This window comes from Doryrhamphus excisus, chromosome 3 (assembly GCF_030265055.1).
Source record: "Doryrhamphus excisus isolate RoL2022-K1 chromosome 3, RoL_Dexc_1.0, whole genome shotgun sequence".
Classification (NCBI taxonomy): Eukaryota; Metazoa; Chordata; class Actinopteri; order Syngnathiformes; family Syngnathidae; genus Doryrhamphus; species Doryrhamphus excisus.
The window spans coordinates 28,140,953-28,162,589 of NC_080468.1; the positions used below are offsets into that span (position 1 = coordinate 28,140,953).

The 21,637-nt window shown below is 39.0% G+C and overlaps 2 protein-coding genes across 3 annotated transcripts; both read right to left on the reverse strand.

Annotated features, from left to right (window-relative positions):
* Positions 1 to 57: 57 nt before the first annotated feature.
* LOC131125219 (G-protein coupled receptor 26-like) lies at positions 58 to 4,963 on the reverse strand. Of its 2 annotated transcripts, XR_009128994.1 has the most exons (4): positions 4,166 to 4,963; positions 2,896 to 3,009; positions 2,483 to 2,794; positions 58 to 2,398 (listed from the first exon to the last, which is right to left on the reverse strand). XR_009128994.1 is itself a non-coding variant. In XM_058066542.1 (3 exons), exons 1-3 carry the CDS (start codon positions 4,945 to 4,947, stop codon positions 2,557 to 2,559), a joined length of 1,134 nt encoding a protein of 377 aa, XP_057922525.1. In that variant the 5' UTR covers positions 4,948 to 4,963; the 3' UTR covers positions 58 to 2,556. The 2 variants fall into 2 exon arrangements, 1 of the variants encoding a protein (XP_057922525.1); XM_058066542.1 differs by having other exon boundaries at positions 58 to 2,794.
* A 3,761-nt stretch (positions 4,964 to 8,724) lies between these two features.
* On the reverse strand, positions 8,725 to 21,341 carry trmt44 (tRNA methyltransferase 44 homolog). Its single transcript, XM_058068835.1, has 11 exons — positions 19,953 to 21,341; positions 19,767 to 19,884; positions 18,646 to 18,868; positions 18,348 to 18,416; positions 17,291 to 17,398; positions 15,820 to 15,891; positions 14,666 to 14,772; positions 14,393 to 14,576; positions 13,417 to 13,702; positions 9,062 to 9,178; positions 8,725 to 9,003 (listed from the first exon to the last, which is right to left on the reverse strand). The coding sequence occupies exons 1-11, from the start codon at positions 20,284 to 20,286 to the stop codon at positions 8,774 to 8,776; spliced, it is 1,848 nt and encodes a 615-aa protein (XP_057924818.1). The 5' UTR covers positions 20,287 to 21,341; the 3' UTR covers positions 8,725 to 8,773.
* Between the last annotated feature and the right edge of the window lie 296 nt (positions 21,342 to 21,637).

Sequence of the window (21,637 nt, forward strand, 5' to 3'; positions counted from 1 at the left end):
GCCAATTACCCTGCAGTGCAAGTTGGTGTGTATTTCCTGATGAAACCTTAATGTAGCGACTTCATGCAAAAGAGTCACTGAGAGGCCTTTCCTTTGTCTGATGCACCGCACATAAAAAAAAAATCTCTGCAATACGAAAAAATAAATGTAACCTTTTATTAAAGAAAAATAATGATCAACTTATGATACTGTGGACAAACTCATAATCAAAGTAATCACAGAGATTAAAGAAATTAGCGGTCAACAAAAAATACGGGCAACCCTGCTCACCCTCACTCTGTCTCTCTGGCCACACAGGTGAGCAGGTGCCTATATTAACAAACCATCACCGCCCATATCCATTTGACCTACTTGATCACAACAAACCTAAATCATATCATAAACAATAACAAACACCACTATTCAAATTTAAACTGTCATGCACCTACAAAATTTATCTAAATTCATTCATGGCTCCTACACTTAAATATAAAGATTATATATGATAAATTAATTCTCTTTTATGAGACAAAAACACACAAAAATATGAAAAACTTTAGTCTACATACTTTGAATGAACTTGATAGACCGAACAGTGACTAAAAAGCCGGCCAATGACCCTACAGTGCAAGTTGGTGTGTCTTTCCTGATGAAACCATAAATATAATGAAAATATATGATAAATTCATGGTCTTTAATAAGACAAAAACACACAAAAATATGAAAAACTTTAATCTAGATACTTAAAATGAACTTGATAGACTGAACAGTGACTAAAAAGCTTGCCAATGAGCCTACAGTGCATTTTGGTGGAGTTTTCTTGATAACATTATGAATTAAATTAAAATAGGCGATGAATTAATGGACTTTGACAAGACAACAATGCTAAATGCCTACTTACAACTGTACTTATAGACCGAACAGTGACTAAAAAGCCGGCCAATGACCCTACAGTGCAAGTTGGTGTGTATTTCCTGATGAAACCATACATATAATGAAAGTATGATAAATTCATAGTTTTTAATAAGACAAAAACACATAAAAATATGAAAAACTTTAATCTAGATACTTTAAATTAACTTGATAGACTGAACAGTGACTAAAAAGCTTGCCAATGACCCTGCGGCGCATTTTGATGGGGTTTTCTTGATAACATTATGAATAAAATTAAAATAGCCGATAAATTAATGGACTTTGACAAGACAACAATGCTAAATGCCGACTTACAACTGTACTTTTAGACCAAACAGTGACTAAAAAGTCGGCCAATGACCCTACAGTGCAAGTTGGTGTGTATTTCCTGATGAAACCATAAATATAAAAAAAATATCTGATAAATTAATGGTCTTTAATAAGACAAAAACAAACAACAATATGAGAAACTTTAATCTAGATACTTTAAATTAACTTGGTAGACTGAACAGTGACTAAAAAGCTTGCCAATGAGCCTACAGTGCATTTTGGTGGAGTTTTCTTGATAAAATCATGAATAAGATTAAAATAGGCAATAAATTAATGGACTTTGACAAGACAACAATGCTAAATGCCTACTTACAACTGCACTTTTAGACCGAACAGTGACTAAAAAGCCGGCCAATGACCCTGCGGCGCATTTTGATGGAGTTTTCTGGATAACATTATGAATAAAATTAAAATAGCCGATAAATTAATGGACTTTGACAAGACAACAATGCTAAATGCCTACTTACAACTGTACTTATAGACCGAACAGTGACTAAAAAGCCGGCCAATGACCCTGCAGCGCATTTTGATGGACTTTTCTTGATAACATTATGAATAAAATTAAAATAGCCGATAAATTAATGGACTTTGACAAGACAACAATGCTAAATGCCGACTTACAACTGTACTTTTAGACCAAACAGTGACTAAAAAGCCGGCCAACGACCCTACAGTGCAAGTTGGTGTGTATTTCCTGATGAAACCATAAATATAATGAAAACATATGTTAAATGAATGGTCTTTAATAAGACAAAAACACACAAAATAAAAAAAACTTATCTAATCTACATTCTTTATATTAACTTGATAGACTGAACAGTGACTAAAAAGCTTGGCAATGACCCTACAGCGAATTTTGCCATAGTTTTCTTGATAACATTTAAAATATAAATAAAATACCCAAAAAATGAATAGACTTTGACAAGATAACAATGCCAACTTACAGCTGTACTTTTAGATCGAACAGTGACTAAAATGCCGGCCAGTGACCCTCCAGTGTCTTTGAGTTGTTTTCTTAACAAAACCATGACTAAATGAAAAATGCATGTCCTTTGGCAAAACAGCAACGCCAAATACCTACTTTTAATCCAAATTTTGGATGAAAAAGTCACCAAAAAACCCAACCAAGATACGAAACATCGTTTCCATCTTGTGTCTCTCCATACCAAAGTTGGTCCTAAAAGTCCAAAAGAAGAAGAATCACATGTCTTGTCATTAGAGCGGCCAATGACTTACCCTTCCCATCCGTTGCTAACCTTACCCGCCATTGCAAACCATCACCTCACTCCCCAGGAAAGCTGCCTTTGCATTTTTGCGCCCCGCGGCTACCGGATGCTAGCTGATCCTCTGCAGGCAGTAGTCGCTCTCCGTGTCCAGCGAGCTGTTCTGGCCGGATGATGGGTAGAGGTCGCGGCGGAGCACACGGTTGAGGATGTGAAGCGCCACCTTCCTGTACTGCTGCCGTTGGAGGGAATAGGCGAACGGGTCTGAGACGGCCTTGCTGTACGTCAGGCACTTGCTGATGATGCCCCAGCGGCGGTTGACGTCCACAAAGGGGAGGAGCTCGGCTAACCTGCCAAAGCGGGCGTGGCAAAGAAAGGCGAAGAGTCGTATGAATGATATACTAAATGTTTCCTGATGAATGATTGATGGATTGAAGCTGATGTGGCATACCTGGTAATTACATAAGGAGCAAAGCAGATGACGAAGGAGCCGATGAAGATGCTGACCTTCTTGGTGGCTCTCTGCTTTCGCCTCTTTTGCTCAGCTAGACATCGCTGCTTCACGCTAACAAGAAAGATTTGGATTTCACACAAAAAAATGAACAACAAGGACACTCATTGGCCATTTCATTAGGTACGCAGGCGAATGTCAACCAATCCGATCCAAGCCACGCCTGTTTTGTATTCTCATCTCCTTCATGGATTTAATTTCTTCTCATAAATTCTATTTTCTTAATTGGGACCTTGTGTTTTATTCTCGTAACATTAGGACTTTTTCTTCAACTTCATTTTCCAAACCAAAAATGACAACTTTATTCAATGTTTTGTTTGGTTCTTCCAACAGCGTATCAGGAATATATGAGAAAAACATGCACAATATGACTGGAATGTACAACAAAGTCGTACATTTACATTTATGAGAATAAGATTGTAATATAACGAGATAAGTCATAAATTAATTAGAAAACTTTGTTATTTACAAGAATTAAGTTGTAAAGTTACAAGCATCGTAAATGGGCGAAAACAAAAGGGGTACATTTACAAGAAAAAATAAAGAAATTTCGGACAATAAAGTTATACATTCAGGAGAATAACTTTATGAGAACAAGTTGCAATATTAGGAGAATAAAGTGTACCCCGCCTCTCGCCCAAAGACAGCTGGGATAGGCTCCAGCACACCCCGCGACCCTCATGAGGAAAAGCGGTAGAAAATGAATGAACGAACTTACAAAGCTTATTCAAGAAAAAAGCTGAAAATATTTATATCGCCTCATAATAAAAGTCATAGTGACAAGAAGTATGCTAGTATGGAAATGGAAAAAACAGCTGTCAATTTATGACAAAATATTCTAACGTGAAAGAGTCCCAATTTCCCTATAATAAACATGTATATTTGTATAAAATATTATATAAAAATTAGTAGTGGAGAGCTTTAAATGTTAAAGGAAAAAATGTGGGTTTTTTTAGTCATAATATTGTGAGAAACAAAGCAAAATATGGTTATCATTTCTGGAAAATGACGTTGGGGAAATGTTAGAATATTATAAGGTGGAAATATCACAGGAATAAAGTCAAAATTAAATTAATGAAAACTATATTAAAGAAGGAAATATTTTGACAAATTTCAAATAAAACTGCAAAAATTGGGGACAAAATGATTAAAAATGAATAATGTTTCTTATTTTGACCTGCTGCACATCACAATGTTTGTGTGTTGGTACCTTGGGTGGAGGTCGACCAGCAGGAAGAGGGTCTGCATGGTGATCACGTCGATCCTCTTGCAGTGAAACCTGGCCACTTGGAGCACTTTCAGGTAAGCGAAGCACAGCGTGAGCAGCGACAGCACAAAACTTCCGGCGTGGAAGACCGCGGTGAAGATGGCAAACTTCACCCGGTCGCCGCCGCTTCTTTGCAGCGTGCAAGACGCGTACACGTCGCTGTAGCGGAGCCAGGAGAAGAGCAGCGCCGTGAGGGAGAAGGAGAAGGAGTGCATCCAGGAGTAGCACACCATCACCACGGCGTCCTTGTAGCGCATTTTGGCGGAGTAGCTGAGCGGGAAGACCACCGCGATCCACCGGTCGATGCTGAGCGCCGCCGTGCTCAACATGGCGTTGGCGGTCAGGAAGGTCTCCAGGAAGCTCACGGAGCTGCACCAGGCGTCCCCGAAGGGCTGCTGCCGCCGAAGGATGCCGGCCGCGGTGGCGGGCATGTTGAGTACCGCGATGAGGATGTTGCAGAGGGACAAGTTCATGGTGAAGACGCCGGGGGCTTGTCGGCGGATCTCGGTGCTGTGGAGGAAGCAGAGCAGCACCAACAAGTTGGAAAGGAGCGAGACGAGAGCCACCGCGACGAGGAAAGACGCGGAGAGGACATCAGGGAAGTCCATGGATGGAGAGTGGAAGTCCGCTGGAGGACTGTGACGTCCATGCGGGTGCTGGCCAGCGTGCTGAAGGGAACCATGCTGGTTCCCTGGCAACACCCCCCCCCCCACCCCACCCCCCATGGTCTGTTTCAGAACCTGTACCTATTCCAGCTCTATTTCCTTAGATTTCTCAAACACTTTTTTCATTTATTCCACCCACGTCCTGCCACCGGGCACACCAACTCTGCTGTTATTGGTCACACTCCCAAATGCTCCTGAGGACTTCCGGACTACTGCCGAACCCCACTTTCTAATTTAGTGGGTATAGGAGTTGAAATGTGGTTAGGAGCTACAGGTTGGAGAGTGGTAATGTAGGTCCGCATTTACTGAGTGTAGACAATCTTGGCACAACCTCGGTAGTGGAAATGTGGTCGTAATAAATCAATAAATAAACACAGTTAGCACACGGATAAATGAGATTGTTACTTATGAACTGATGAACTCATGACTAAGGCACATACATTTAAAGTAGCGAAAAACTGATGAAGAACTCATGACTAAGACACCACAGTTTTGAGTGGTTATTGAGGAACTGATGAAGAACTCAAGACTAAGGCACGTCAATTTAGAGTAGTTACTGAGGAACTGATGAAGAACTCAAGACCAAGGCACATCAATTTAGAGTAGTTACTGAGGAACTGATGAAGAACTCATGACTAAGGCCCCATGATTTAGAGTAGTTACTGAGGGACTGATGAAGAACTCATGACTAAGGCCCCATGATTTAGAGTAGTTACTGAGTAACTGATGAAGAACTCATGACTAAGGGGCAGCAAGTTAGAGTAGTTACTGAGGAACTGATGAAGAACTCATGACTGAGGCGCAGCAAGTTAGAGTAGTTACTGAGGAACTGGTGAAGAACTCAAGACTAAGGCACAGCAATTTAGAGTAGTTACTGAGGAACTGATGAAGAACTCATGGCTATGGCATATCAATTTAGAGTAGTTACTGAGGAACTGATGAAGAACTCATGACTAAGGCCCCATGATTTAGAGTAGTTACTGAGTAACTGATGAAGAACTCATGACTAAGGCACAGCAATTTAGAGTAGTTACTGAGGAACTGATGAAGAACTCATGAATAAGGCCCCATGATTTAGAGTAGTTACTGAGGAACTGATGAAGAACTCATGGCTATGGCATATCAATTTAGAGTAGTTACTGAGGAACTGATGAAGAACTCATGAATAAGGCCCCATGATTTAGAGTAGTTACTGAGGAACTGATGAAGAACTCAAGACTAAGGCACATCAATTTAGAGTAGTTACTGAGGAACTGATGAAGAACTCAAGACTAAGGCCCCATGATTTAGAGTAGTTACTGAGGAACTGATGAAGAACTCAAGACCAAGGCACATCAAGTTAGAGTATTTACTGAGGAACTGATGAAGAACTCATGACTAAGGCCCCATGATTTAGAGTAGTTACTGAGTAACTGATGAAGAACTCATGACTAAGGCACAGCAATTTAGAGTAGTTACTGAGGAACTGATGAAGAACTCATGACTAACACACCACAGTTTTGAGTGGTTATTGAGGAACTGATGAAGAACTCAAGACTAAGGCACATCAATTTAGAGTAGTTACTGAGGAACTGATAAAGAACTTATGAATAAGGCCCCATGATTTAGAGTAGTTACTGAGGAACTGATGAAGAACTCAAGACTAAGGCACATCAATTTAGAGTAGTTACTGAGGAACTGATGAAGAACTCAAGACTAAGGCCCCATGATTTAGAGTAGTTACTGAGGAACTGATGAAGAACTCAAGACTAAGGCACGTCAATTTAGAGTAGTTACTGAGGAACTGATGAAGAACTCATGAATAAGGTGTCATGATTTAGAGTAGTTACTGAGGAACTGATGAAGAACTCATGACTAAGGCCCCATGATTTAGAGTAGTTACTGAGGAACTGATGAAGAACTCAAGACTAAGGCACATCAATTTAGAGTAGTTACTGAGGGACTGATGAAGAATTCAAGACTAAGGCACATCAATTTACTGATGTGATTTAGTAATCTAGTTCATACATGTCTAGAACCAGTGAATTTCATTGCTATCATTTCCGATGGACTGATGTCCAATCAATGAAAGAGACAGGACACCGCCTACTGGTAATCCATAAATAAATCACAAAAGGACCTTTCGCTTCTCATTGGCTGAAAGACATCCCCTCCTGCACATGAAAGACAACAAAGAGCATCCTTTGAATGGATGCCTGCAGAGGGACCTGCTACACACTTTCACTTGGCTTTTCCGTGCATGGCAGATGTAATCACTTTTTCATTGCTGTCCATCTAAAATTTAACACGTTAGGTAAGACTCAAGACGTCGTGAAACGAGCCATGTTTGAATCATTAATTAGGCCTGAAGTGCAGCGGATGTGTAATACGTCCTAATTCTAGCCCACTGGTCTACGGGGAAAAGGCAACATTTTCTACAATGTACTGATTTCCTTATCACCAGATGCCACTTTTCAGTCTTATAGTTGAATTTTACATTGAATACATAGTGGAATTGATATTGTATAAAAACGTCATCTAGTGCAAATTGTTCTTGTGTGCGTTTTTCATTAAAGAGTGTATTCTCGTGATATAGCTTTAAATAAATTATTCCAATATTATTTATTTTGTTCCAAACAACTTAATGGTCTTTATTAGCTACTATCCTTTTAATATTCTGAGTTTGTGTCTCGAGAAAAGTTAGAATTTTGACATTCAGTCAAACCTTTGTTTAGAGTCCGTTCTGGTTTGCATGTTTGTTTTGGTTAACGTTGAATATTTACGTTGCAAATTTGCTTTGATTTCATCCTCCACTAGCGCATCTCGTCATGTTGTTAATAAACTGCATGAGCCCATCTGTATTCTTAATGTATTTTTTAAAATTAGAACACATCCTTCTTTGTTAGCGTCTTGTTAGCACGCTAACAAAGTGGCAACCTGTCGCCTGTCTATGATGTCATCAGCACTTCACTCTCAAAAGGGTCAACACAAAACACATTTTTATAGTTTTACAATTATAGCTGTCCATACATAAAACAATGTGAAATGCATATAAATGAGGAATTAAAGGAATAAATTAACATTTAATGATACTTTCACCGTTACCAGAGACACCATGTGGCAGCGAGATCAACCACACGGAGACCACTTCCTGTTTCATGTCACAAATGCGTGTGGTCAAAGGCGCTTGTACATGCAAAAGAGCCCTGCCGGGCTATTAATTGCACCGCTGCCACCTGGTGGCCATTTTTATGGCTTCAAATTGATAAAAAGGTAACGTTATCAAATGTTTTCGCCTCTTGCACAAGACTTCATGTAAAAAACGTACCATGGAAGGGTTTCAATCACTTAAAGAATCCTAACAATGCTAACATTGGCATGCTGATACCTAGCATAATTGTTTGTACTTGTACTTTGTGACTACCTCGAAAACTGTTTGTATATTTATAACTAGCATAATAGTGTCTACCTTCGAAAATGGCTAAAAATGCTACTATGCTAATGTTAGCATGCTAAAACATAGCATGATGTTGGTTAGAAATGCCACTATACAATATTAGCATGCTCGCAATGCTAGTGTGCTAACATTAGCATGTTAACATCTAGCTCTGACCATCTTTTTGTGGACATAAATGGTCCTATATCACAATGTTAAAAGAGTCCTTTAAAAAATTCCAAGATCCAGACGGTGATCCGGATCACCCCCAAAATGGAATCAGTTCTTCCATATCCCATTCAGAACTTTGCTCAAGTTGATCACAATCAAACAGATAAATGTTGGTAAAAACAAAACCTCTGCGCTGCGCTTTCCGAAGGTAAAAAAAATAACGTCATGGAAAAGTTGGAATTAGTTGTTTGTTTTAAAAAAAATGTAATGTTATGGCAAAAATGTGTATATGATTAATAATCAAACATCACTTTTGCTTTTCTTGTGAGGTCTGGTAGAAGGTCGGAGGTCGTCGCAGCCGTGAGCAAAGGTGCAGTGTTGTGCCAGTAGGGGGCAGCCTTGAGGGTGATGGCTGTGAAACCAGCAGGGGCGTGTTTTCAGAGCACCGGGGGCCACGGGCCTCCTCTTGGCGCCAGCCCTGGGTGGTCTCCCGTCCCGCCAATCTCGTATGTGGACCCTTCCTCCTTCCACTGATGATAACAGCAGGAAATGGAGCTTCCTTTCACAATAAAAGTGCTGTGTTGTTACCTTGAAAAACTTGATGGTTGTTCTTCAGGAGCGTCTGAAGGCCGCCACATTCCTTCTTCAGCTGCTGGAGCGTACCCTGACGCAACAACGAGGCCACCTCGCCCAGCGACAAGCTGCCTGAAGGCGAGATTTAACATTTGTATAAAATAAATAAATATAAAATCTCATTTTACAACAAAACTAAAAATGTGCATCACACTTTTCGTGGTTGGCAGCCATGTTGTTTGTTTACTTTTGACTGGAACGCTTTGAGGTTGGACACTGTGGCACATTCTATAATAAGGAAAGTTAAAAACAGCAGAAATTCTACAAGTAATTAATATTAATTAATCAAATATTAACTAATTTGCTCCCAAAGATGCATTTATACGTCTTTTACTTTTTTTTTTGCGCAAGAGGCACAAAGAGGTGATGATGCAACTGCCCAATATTTTGCAAGCAGCATTTTGTCCCACTTTTCTTGACTGTACTTGAATGCACCTTATAACTTTGTCCCATGCTGCACAGGACTACTACTATACTCTATTATTTTCTATTTTAGAGGTAAGATTTGATGACCTTATTGAGTCCTCATGTACACATTTGTTCGGTACACAACCTCTCTGAAAAGCCAAGTCCAGGCTTGTACTGATGGACGTTGGCTTAAAAAAACAATATACACTTGGAAATCCCCCAGTTTTTGAATGCTTAATGTGAGATTTGTCCCACTTTCTATGACCACCCTTAAACAAATCTCCCGCACTCCCACTGAACAGATACTGTAGATACTTTATTCATCTCTGAGACCAATTCACTACTATACTGTATTTTCCTCCTTTTTCTTTCCCTTCATGTTTGCTCCCAAATGTTGATACTATGTGGGAATGCATGAAGGTAAGATTTGATGACCTTATTGAGTGCTAATTTGTGTTACTCTTTGAAAAACAAGTCTGTAGCTACGTATCTGTATTCATTTTGTGCTTTTAATTTGATGTTCTTCCTGTCATACTTTAGGGCAGGGGTCGGGAACCTTTTTGGCTAAGAGAGCCATGAAGGCCAGATATTTTAAAATGTGTATCTGTGAGAGCCATATACATTTTGAATGCAATAAAATGTGTGCATTTTTATGTAAGACCAACAGTTTTAGATATAATGGGCTCTAATTATGTAGACCAGGCACACTACCCCACGCCAATGGGGTGTGGCCAGCATACTTTCGTGAGCAGCGCAATGTCTAATAATAAATCAAATACTTGCTGCCATTAATGCAACGTCTGCTGCTGCATAGTTTTGAACCGTATTCAGTACACGTATTTCATTCTTTTGGCCATCTTCACCAGAAGGCTTGGTTCTGCAGCTTTAGCTAGGTGACTATTTGACTAAAGGAGGAAAGTTTACATTTACATGTTTTTTTGACATCTCAATGACCGAGGTAGACTACAGCATTACCCAGTAATAATCAAGTTTTGGTGTTTGACCTGGAAAATATCATCAGGAAAGATAGATATGGTTGGCCGTATTGCAGCGGAATATAGATGGACGAATTAAAATGCATAGGAAAGTTGTTGATTTTGAATATTATTTTTAACAGTCATTTCTGTGATGGTTTACTTTAAAATGTTAGCAAAAATGCATTTTTATTGTGGTAAGAAATGCTTGAGAGCCAGATACAGTCATCAAAAGAGCCCTACCTGGCTCCCGAGCCATAGATTCCCTACCTCTGCTTTAGGGTGTATGCTGGAGCCTATCCCAGGCGGGGTATAACCTGGACAAACTCCAACCCAGGTCTTCCCATTTGTTGAACTTTTGTGTGCGAGTTGAAGAGCCAATATGCTAATAATAAAGAAACGTAACAAAATACAACTTAATGCAAAAATATGCTTAGAAAATATAATATAAAAACTAATTTCTATCTGCGGTTAATTCTGAGTCACCCATGGTCAAAGTGTGATTAACATGATTAATATTTGAACAATTGACAGCCCTAATTTTAATACTTTCTAAGCTTATCACATTTGGAGTCTGAAGACCAGAAGCTAGGTCGATAAGCTAGCTAACTGCTGCCAGTGACAGCTAGGCAAAAAAATATGCTTTCTGACTGTATGTTATTATTTTTTTTAAATGGCCCCTATTTCTTAAATGTCCATCCCTTTACATAAAATGTTATGTAGTTCGTCAAATCGTTTCAGATTTCCCCGACTTATTCGAGATAAAAAAACTAATTTCTATCTGCGATTAATTCTGAGTCACCGATGGTCAAAGTGTGATTAATCATAATTAATATTTTAATAATTGACAGCCCTAATATTTATACTTTCTAAGCTTATCACATTTGAAATCTGAAGACCAGAAGCTAGGTGGATAAGATAGCTGGCTAGCTAGCTAGCTTAACTAGCTGCCGCCAGTGACAGCTAGGCAAAAAAATATGCTTTCTGACTGTATATTAATATTATTTTTAAATAATGGCCCATATTTCCACAATGTACATCCCTTTACATAAAATGTTATGTAGTTTGTCAAATCGTTTACCACAGAGAGATTTCCCCAACTTATTAGAGATAAAAACTAATTTGTAACTGCAATTAATTCTGAGTCACCTATGGTCAAAGTGTGATTAATCATGATTAATATTTTAATCAATTGACAGCCCTAATTTTAATACTTACCACATTTGGAGTCTGAAGACCAGAAGCTAGGTGGATAAGCTAGCTAGCTTAACTAGCTGCCGCCAGTGACAGCTAGGCAAAGCGTGTAAAGCAAGATGCAAGGCAAGTTTGATAAGGGAGTGCTGGAATGCTGGCATGGATCAAGCTGTCAAACTGAACCATTGAGGTTTTACAGACGGGCGACTCTGGCGCCAATACGAGAGTATAAGTATAAGTGCGTTCCTCGTCGGCTTAATATGGGTGTCGGCAACCCTACGGCACACGGCACACATGTAGGGCTTTAACGACCAGCAAATGCCCATCATGTTTTTTTTGCCAAAATCGGAGCATCACAATTAAATCACAATTAATCCCAATTAAATATTTGAACAGATGGACAGGCCCAAATAGCAGTCATAGTAATAATGTCATAAATAGCCCAAGGCTGTGAGCATCGCTAGAAAATAAAAAAGTCGGCTGTCACCGGCCTTTTGTCACACATCCTGGATGGAGACATCTATTTCTGCTTTGACCTTTCACTTCAACCACAAGCTGACCTTTGCTTTGGACCAATCACAACCCTCCTGACACTTTTCATGCACTGCTTGGACATAACAACAATAAGCGCTTTCAATGGCGGTTCTGTAAATATAACCTTATTTTTACACTTTATGATCGGCTAGTTGGAAAGAATAGCTAATATGGGGGCAAAAACCATTGTAAAATGTGATGCAAATTAGTTCATCATAACAATAAAGTTGTAAATAAATATGGACGTGAATTTTCTACAACTGCAGTAATATAATAATAATAATAATTAATATGTATTTAGGCGGCACGGCGGTCTAGTGGTTTAGCGCGCAGACCTCACAGCTAGGAGACCAAGGGTTCAATTCCATCCTCGGCCATCTCTGTGTGGAGTTTGCATGTTCTCCCCGTGCATGTGTGGGTTTTCTCCGGGTACTCCGGTTTCCTCCCACATTCCAAAAACATGCTAGGTTAATTGGTGACTCCAAATTGTCCATAGGTATGAATGTGAGTGTGAATGGTTGTTTGTCTATATGTGCCCTGTGATTGGCTGGCGACCAGTCCAGGGTGTACCCCGCCTCTCGCCCGAAGACAGCTGGGATAGGCCCCAGCAACCCCCGCGACCCTCGTGAGGAAAAAGCGGTAGAAAATGAATGAATGAATATGTATTTGCTGAATTTTCAGCATGTAAAACTATATTTTCCATAAAATGTTTTTAGTGTTCATATTGTTGGCAGCCTCAAATGGATTAATTAGATTATGGGAATAATGTATTGGATAGACAATTCCACCCTCGGCCATGTCTGTGTGGAGTTTGCATGTTCTCCTCGTGCATGCGTGGGTTTTCTCCGGGTACTCCGGTTTCCTCCCACATTCCAAAAACATGCTAGGTTAATTGGCCACTCCAAATTGTCCATAGGTATGAATGTGAGTGTGAATGGTTGTTTGTCTATATGTGCCCTGTGATTGGCGGGCCACCAGTCCAGGGTGTACCCCGCCTCTAGCCCGAAGACAGCTGGGATAGGCTCCAGCACCCCCTCGTGAGGAAAAGTGGTAGAAAATGAATTAATGTATTGGATTTTCATATGTTTTGGTTTTTGGAGGATCTTTTGGAGGGGATGAATGCCGTCCACTGTGAGCAACACTGCCCTCTAGAGGGCTGTGGTGAGCAGAGGCAAGACAGCCCGAGTATGGCGTTCGTACCTCCTGTGTTCCACTCGCTCGAAAAACTCTGCCCATCAGCCACCGTCAGCGCCAGAAGAGCATCGGCGACACGAAGGACCACATCATCTACAAAGTCGTGCGAAAGGGTCGCGCAGTTCCGCACGACTTCCACCTTCTCTCGAGGCTGGAACCCGGACCCCCAGCTGCTGCTCACGGGATCACTCTCCACCTCTGACACTCGGCTCTGGATGTAACGAGCTCGCCGGTCTTCCGCCTGAGCCTCATCAGATGTTTGGTAGCTACGTGAGCGGCCTACCAGACACACCTGGTACAGGAAAACACATACTGTATGAATACATTCAGTACTGCTTACTATTCAGTACTATTGTTTCCCTTTATTTTACAATTTTCATCATAAATAATTGCCACCAATTTCCTTTTCATATTATGACTTTATTGCCATAATATATTTATTTGTTATTTCTCAAGGTATTCTTTTTTTAAATATTCATATTTCAGTTCATTCTAATAAAATTGCATTATTTTTTTCCCATTTTTTTCTCCATGTGTCTCTTAATATTTTGACTTTATTCTACGGCTACTGCTGTTTGTCACTTTTTAATTTCTTCTCATAATTATGATTTCATTCTTGTCACTTTTTTTCTGCAACATCATTTTTCAAAAATGACAGCTTTATTTGCTGTTGTGTGTTTCTGATGTTATGACCTGTGAAAATTAGTATTTTTCTTTCATTTTCAGCTTCATTACTTTATTTTTCCTCATAAAATTACAAAGTTATTCTCACAAAATTAAGATTTCTGTTGTTTTGTTGTTGAATACGCTATTGGCCAAAAAAAAACACACAGTGGCGGGCTGTAAACAGCCCCCGGGCTGCATTTTGGACATCCATTTTGTGCATTTCTTTGCAGCACAATCTTAGCCAATGCAACATGATCTCATTCTGCTACAACCCATAAGATTAAGCCCCGCCTCCTCGCTAAGATGGCATCCTTACCCGCTTGGTGGAGGGTATCCTGAGGCAGTCCACCTGGGTGTCAAAGCCGCTGACTCGGCTAACGTCTGCGATGAAGTCGATGTATTCCTTATACTGCGACTTTTGGCTGTGACGCCGCTGGTATTTTCCAAAGAAGTCAAAGAAGCAACACGGGAGAACAAAGTAGCGACAGGAATAAGACGACCTGTCCGAAGGAAGACATTTACTGTGCATATGCATTGCAACACTGCCGCCTGGTGGTGGCTTTAGAAACAGCCAGGTCATAGGCAATACCTGGCCGCTATGACAGGGATCCACGGTGTCAGCTCGTCAGAGTGGTTCCCAATTAGCCAATCAGTATCTGGGAATAAGAAGCTCTCACTGGGAGTGATGGCTTGTTCCTGGAAAGATATTATTTTTGGAAGAAAAAACACATTATTTCATTTTCGTATTTATTATTTAATAAATATTAACCACAATTTAAGAAATGTGGGAATTTATTTCTTCAAAATGAAAAATATATATATATAATTAACTATTCAGCATAATATTAAATATGAAGTACAAATGTGCAGTTTTGGGAAAAATCGAGTGTGAATGCTGGCGATGTCGAATCCTGCACCCCAATCCCGATGAGCTGACGCCAGACGGAAATGTTGTAGTTAGCATGCTAACTGTTAGCATGTTAAAACCTAGCATGATAGTGAGAAGTGTCAGTGTAAGATAATAACTGAAAAAATTTGAATGTTAGCATACTAGCATTGCTTACATGCCAACCAACTGTTAGCATGCAAACAGTTAGCATCCAAAGACAAAACCACTGTCTATGTAAATTTAAAATTAAATTTTTGAAAATAGCTAAAAAAATAATATATACTAATTTTAGCATGGTAACAATGCTAACATGCTAGCTGTTTACATGCTAGCACCTAACACAACAGCACTTTATGTAAGTCTACAGATATGGAAATGTCTTAAATGCTATGATTAGCATACACGCAGTGCTAACATGCTGTTAGCATGTTAAAATTGAACATGAAAACATTATCTACAGTATATAGGGCTATATTAAAAAGGTAGCAAAAATTGTAACATGCTAAGCATGCTAACACCTAACCTGAAAACACTCTACTATACTTATGCCTTTATCTTTGAAAAAAAATTAAAAAGCTAACACGCTAATAATAAAGCAACAATAACAATAAAGCTGTCATGTTATAAGAATATAGTTGTTGCATTATGAGAATAAAAGTCACTATTTTCAGGGAAGTCAGGACCGGACATGCAAAAATGTGTCATTTTATGAGAATAAAGTCATGACTAAAAGAAGTCAAACAAGTCAACCCCCCCCTCGCGGCGATGAAAATGTTGTGATGCTTTTACATGAGTTATTCATATAAAATAGTGACATTATTGTAATTTCATGTGATATATTCCTTCCTGCTCACCTCCAGCAGCGTGTCGGAGTCATACATGTCCCAGATCCTCCTCTTACGAACGTCAATGCCCTTGCCAGGGTGCTGCAACACAGTATGCCATCATGGGAAAAGTCATAACGGGCTACAATTTAACCAGAAAAAAATAACGTCTAATAATACATGACAAAAAGTGGAAAGAAACTAGAACATCGGAACAAACAAATTTAGAGGAAGTAACCTAAGGAATATGACCGGATATGGTTGTAATATTCCAGAAATAAAGAAAAATACACCGTAAGCAAAATTTGACAAGAAAAGTCATGATATAGTATTATGATCATTTAATTGTAGGAGGAAAAAAAAAAGTTCTACTATAACCAAAATTAAGTTGCACTTTTACGTGAAAAACATCACAACTGCACATGTCGTTAAAGTTCTTAGCTGGCAGATATTACAATGGAAAACAGTCTACAAGAAAGATCGTAATAAATAATATATATTTAAATGTGTTTACATGTGACAAAAAAGCTCACGATATAACAAGAATTCCGACGGCCACATTGAGAAAAAAATCTGACAGTAGTCAGATTATGAGAAAAAACACATAATATTATGAGAATAAAGTTGTAAATTCATGAGAAAAAACTCATTTTACAAGAATAAAGTCAATAAAGTCAATTTATGAAAAAACACATTCCATTACAAGAATAAAGTAGTAAATTTATGATTTAAAAAAAATCCAAATATTACAAAAATAAAGTGCTATATTTATGAGAAAAAAACTTGTAATATCACGGGAATAGTGGAACATTTATGAGAAAAAACTCTTAATAATACAAGAATAAAGTCATACATTTATGACAAAAAACATGTAATATTATGAGAATAAAGTCGTACATTTATGACAAAAAACATGTAATATTACGAGAATAAAGTTGCACATATACGAGAAAAAACTTGTAATATTACGAGAATAAAGCTGTAAATTTACAAAAATAAATTATTCTTATGAGTTCATTGTCATAAATTTACAACTTTAGTTTTGTAATGTTTTTTTATTCTCGTAAATTCATGAGAAAAGTAGTAAACTTCTGACTTTATTTTGACAATCTTTTTCTCTGACAGTCTTTTTTCCCCCAAAGTGGCACCAATGATAGGTCGTAAAGAATTATGTCATTTTAAGTAAAAACTTAAAGTAACTTAAAGTAAAAAAAACTTTCACGACTGTCATTTTGTGTAAAAAGTTTGAAGTTTACCAGTCATAAATAAAAAACCTCGAACATGGCAGTAAATGTAGTCATTTTACAAGATAAAGAAAATTGTAACAATACAATCATGGACACTTTTTTCCAAAATAGTGGCAGAGTCACTCCAGGGGAGTTCCACCAAAAGTCATAGTGAGGCAGAAGAAACCCAAAAATCCCATAAGGACGCTTTTCCATGACCCTCCCGACGCTAGCTCGACGCTATAGCTCCTGTATGGCACATATCCAGCACTCACCCCTTCCTTGACCAAAATGTGCACGAGTAGACCGTTCCCACAGCCCAGGTCTACGAAGGATTGTTTCATCTTCAGATCGCGTTCCGTTTGCTCCTCAGACCAAAGTACCTGCAAGCAGTCAGGGTGTCTCCTCAAATGTTGTCCACCCGGGACGCACATGCTCAAACGTTCACGAAGGAGCCACGCGCTTTTATTTTGACTATTTTGTATACATTGAAGTAATTGATTAGTTTTTACACTTTTGTCATTTTTATTTATTTCTATTATTTTGTACAACTAAGTCATTTATTTTTTACACTCTTGCTTTTATTTATATTATTTTGTACACTTAGTTATTTGTTTGTATATTTATTATATTATATTGTACTCTTATTTAAGTCATTAATTGATTTCTTTTTTACACCTTTGTCATTTTAGTTATTTTCTATGATTTTGTACACATATTTATGTCCTTTAAGTTTTTTTACACTTTTGTAGAATTTGTAGTATTCGTACACTTAATCTTCAGGCCATTTATTTTTTACACTAGTGTTAATTGTATTAATATTATTTTGTACAATTATTCAAGTCATTTATTGACTTACACTTTTGCTTTTATTTATATTATTTTGTACACTTATTTGTTTTACAATTTTGGTATATTTATTATAATTATATTGTACTCTTATTTAAGTCATTAATTGATTTATTTTTTTTACTCCTTGTCATTTTTATTTATTTGTATTATTTTGTACACTTATTTAAGTCCTTTAATTTTTCTTTTTTTTTACACTTTTGCCATTTTTTACTGAATTTGTAAAAACTTAATTTTTACTTTATCTTTAAGTCAAAACTGTATTAACGTATTTTATCAAAGAAATTAAGAAAGACATAAGTGCATGCATAAATCTAAATTAAATACCCATTTACCTATGCAAAGAACTTATACTAAGGAGGAAGATGGCTAAAATATTACTCAAATGACTTGACTTGCTGGATGACTTGAATGGATCGGCGACCCCCTAGTTGAGAACCACTGATCTAGCACGCAGGAAATAAAATGACAGCAAACACTAACCAAGAGGTATGTGGCGATGGCCACGTCTTCGTAAACAAACTTCTCTGGATCCGTCACCTCAGGCCAAACCTAAGCATACAGTACAGAAAACACAGGACAAAGGTTACATCAAACCCGCATGTAAGGTTACTAAGTTGTAAGATAAATAAAGTTGTTTTAAAAAAACAAGGAGTTGAGCGATCAACAATCTCTTTGTTGCAAAAACATCCTCAGCAAACTCAACTGTTATCTCTGCACACAGACGTCCTCGCCTCGTACAGACACAATCAGAACTCAGCTAGTAAATTAAGAGCGCTACCTTGACCATGGCCTTGTACTTGTCCTTGAGGTGCTGGTACATCAGGCTGTATTTTTCCACAGGCAGCAGAGACAACGTGCTGGTGAAATCTCCGCTCTTGCACTCGGTGGACCAGCGCAGCAGCTTGGGCAGCAGCTCGCTGGACAGCCACGACAGCCTCGGGTAGGCCACGCCGTCAGAGTGCCATCCGGTGTCCGCCGTCAGCACATGCAGCTCCAACAGCCTACACGAAGACACAAGGAAACAAACTATTTAGCTTGTAGTATGAATCGAGTGAAAAGGAGTGAGTGATGAGTAGCTGTGCCAATCTTGTTGATGAGATTAAAAATGGCTTTGGGCATTCTCGATGTTCCCAGGAGGATAGTGGGAATGTTGCTCCAGGTGCTGAAGATAGCTTCACTGTCTGGAACTCATGTCCATTTTCATAAATCCATCCCAAATGTTCTCCATTGGATCTAGATGAGGGGAATACCCAGGATGACCTCCGTCATCACCACACAGACCAGGGCCTTCAGTCATGATGGATGCCCCCTGCTACATCTCCGCATAGCCAACTGGCGCTTGACGCCCCTGCACTAACTCAAGTTCCATTGTACCATTGAAGGATAATGATGGTGGAAAACATCTCAGGTGGGATCTCCTTGTCATGGCAGTAACGTTGGAAGCCATCAGGACAGTCAAGGGAGAAGAAAACTTTCTTCCACCTTTCAATACCCCGTGTTTGATGCCCTCCTGCTAATTCCAGGCTTTTGAAGAGCTTTTTTCTTCTCTGATGGTTATGGGACTTGCCTCGGCAACGGTACCAACCTTCATTTGGGCCCAGGATGGTCCCGTGTCCTGGATAGCCAATGGGTTCCTCATGTTGGCTCATGTTAGCTCCATGAGCCTCAGGATGTTTTGGAGAAGTTAGAAATGACTGTCTTACTGTAAAGTCTTGCCTTTTTTCAACTGGTCTTCAAATGTTGATCAGGACAGTACATTAATGTATTTGTAGATGCTGTCAATCACAACGCATGCTCTTTGGGTATCGTTATTGTGAAAACGCATTCATGCAAATAACACCACCCATTAATGAATTGATGCCGGGTACTCTCTGCAGTTGAGTAAACATGGACACTGACCATTGCTTGAAGTTCTTAAGATGTAGCTGAATCTGATAAATGTTGCACTTTTTCAGAGACGCTTTGCCTTTTTCGTCCACCTCAAATGGAAGAAATGTCACTTGCTGGCGGTCAAAATCTACAAAAAAAACGCCATATTCATTAAGAAGATTCATAAAGAATGTCATTTGTAACTGAAACACCTACCTTTAACGACAACCTCTTTGTGCTGGTGTGTCCCGTAGATGTTAACTTTAGGAATAAATGTCCTTACATGGTAGGAAAGTGTGTGTTTACGTGTGATTGCTGAGGTGGTGATGAAACTCAGAACATCCTTGGGGAGCTCATCGTCATCACCATCTTCGCCTAGCACCAAACTCAGTGCTTCGCCTGCCGCATGTCGACTTTGCGTCTCTTTTACCCCGCAGAGCCGCTTGTTGACTACGTGGGGCTTTTTAATCCACACGTCCACGGCCGACCAGAAGCATTCGGGCATGGTTTTACACTCTTCTGGGTATTTTAGTTCGAATAATTTAGGCATATTTTAAGATTAAGAGACGGACGACAAGGAAACACGTGTTCACCTTTAAGTTAGTTTGCTAGCTAACTTTCGGGCCTGTCCTGTTTTCAGTGTCACAGTGGAACTGTTTGTTTAAGCAACCTTAGTCCAGTAGTAAATGTCATCATAAAATCCAGACTTTGGTGCGTTCGGAGCCCGAAAATGAGACCATAATATTGACGCCAGGTGATGACGTATGACCAGGCGGCTAAGTAATACATTTTCGAACAATGCACTTTAACCGCTAATCATATCTGGATGTTTCCATTCCAAACGTGGGTACCACACAACAACATGAAATTGAATTAAATGTCTCAATTTGTGTGTTAGTTTTTCTAAAACGAGGAAACGATCGCATCATGACGTTGTCGCTGGTTGATGACGTATATGTTTTCAATTAAATAAAATCACATTAGTTGTAACTTATTTATTACTGAACTATTCATTATAATAAATTATAGTAATAGCAATTACCACAATAAAATGCGCTCAAAGAATCTATCAAAATATGTATTTTTCTTTTGAATAATGTCATTTACACACCCAGCGACGCTTGAGAAGTTAGCTAACTACAATTTCCGGTTACGTATTCTTCGTATTTGTTAACTTAAATGTGTTTCATGAAATTATTTGCTGGTGTGTGTTAATACGTTCTGATTAAAATTGTGTTAACGTAGCAAATTCGCCTTAGACGTTCTTAGAAGTTCCAAAATTGAGCATTGAGTCGCGGCTGGTGACGTCAAACGATGCGACAACTGCGACTTTCACGGGACTGTTGGTATAAAGTTGAGTATAGTAATTTAAAAACTATAAGCACGGATTTTCACACAATTAACAACGACGAAACGCTAATATCGTGCAGGTTTATCCTTAAAAGAAAGCTCACATTGCATATTTACACCCACAAGGTGAACCCACCTAGTCCTGTGGCATTATCTAGTACACGTGATACTATAGGATCATGTGAGAATTATATAGCCTAAAGACTATCATATTCCTCAGTGTGCAAACAAGTGAATTTCCTCGCCCACAAAATTCCCACACTGCTCGAAGTTTGACAGTTTGACAGATGGTTGTTTGGTGACTCGTCGGAGCCAGGCAAATAACTGTACCAGGAAGTGCGAAGTGCAGGCAGGCGTGTGTTGTAGCGCCTCTGTTTTTTTTACATTCGCATTACAAACATGCACGTCAGATACAAGAAAAAATCCGGTTAAACCTGCCTAGCAACAGTAGAGCGGGAGAAACCCATTCAAGACATTCATGGTTCACGAAGAGTCCTAAAAAACATTGGATCTTTAATATCTTTAAAACATTTAATGAGTCACGGTGAAAA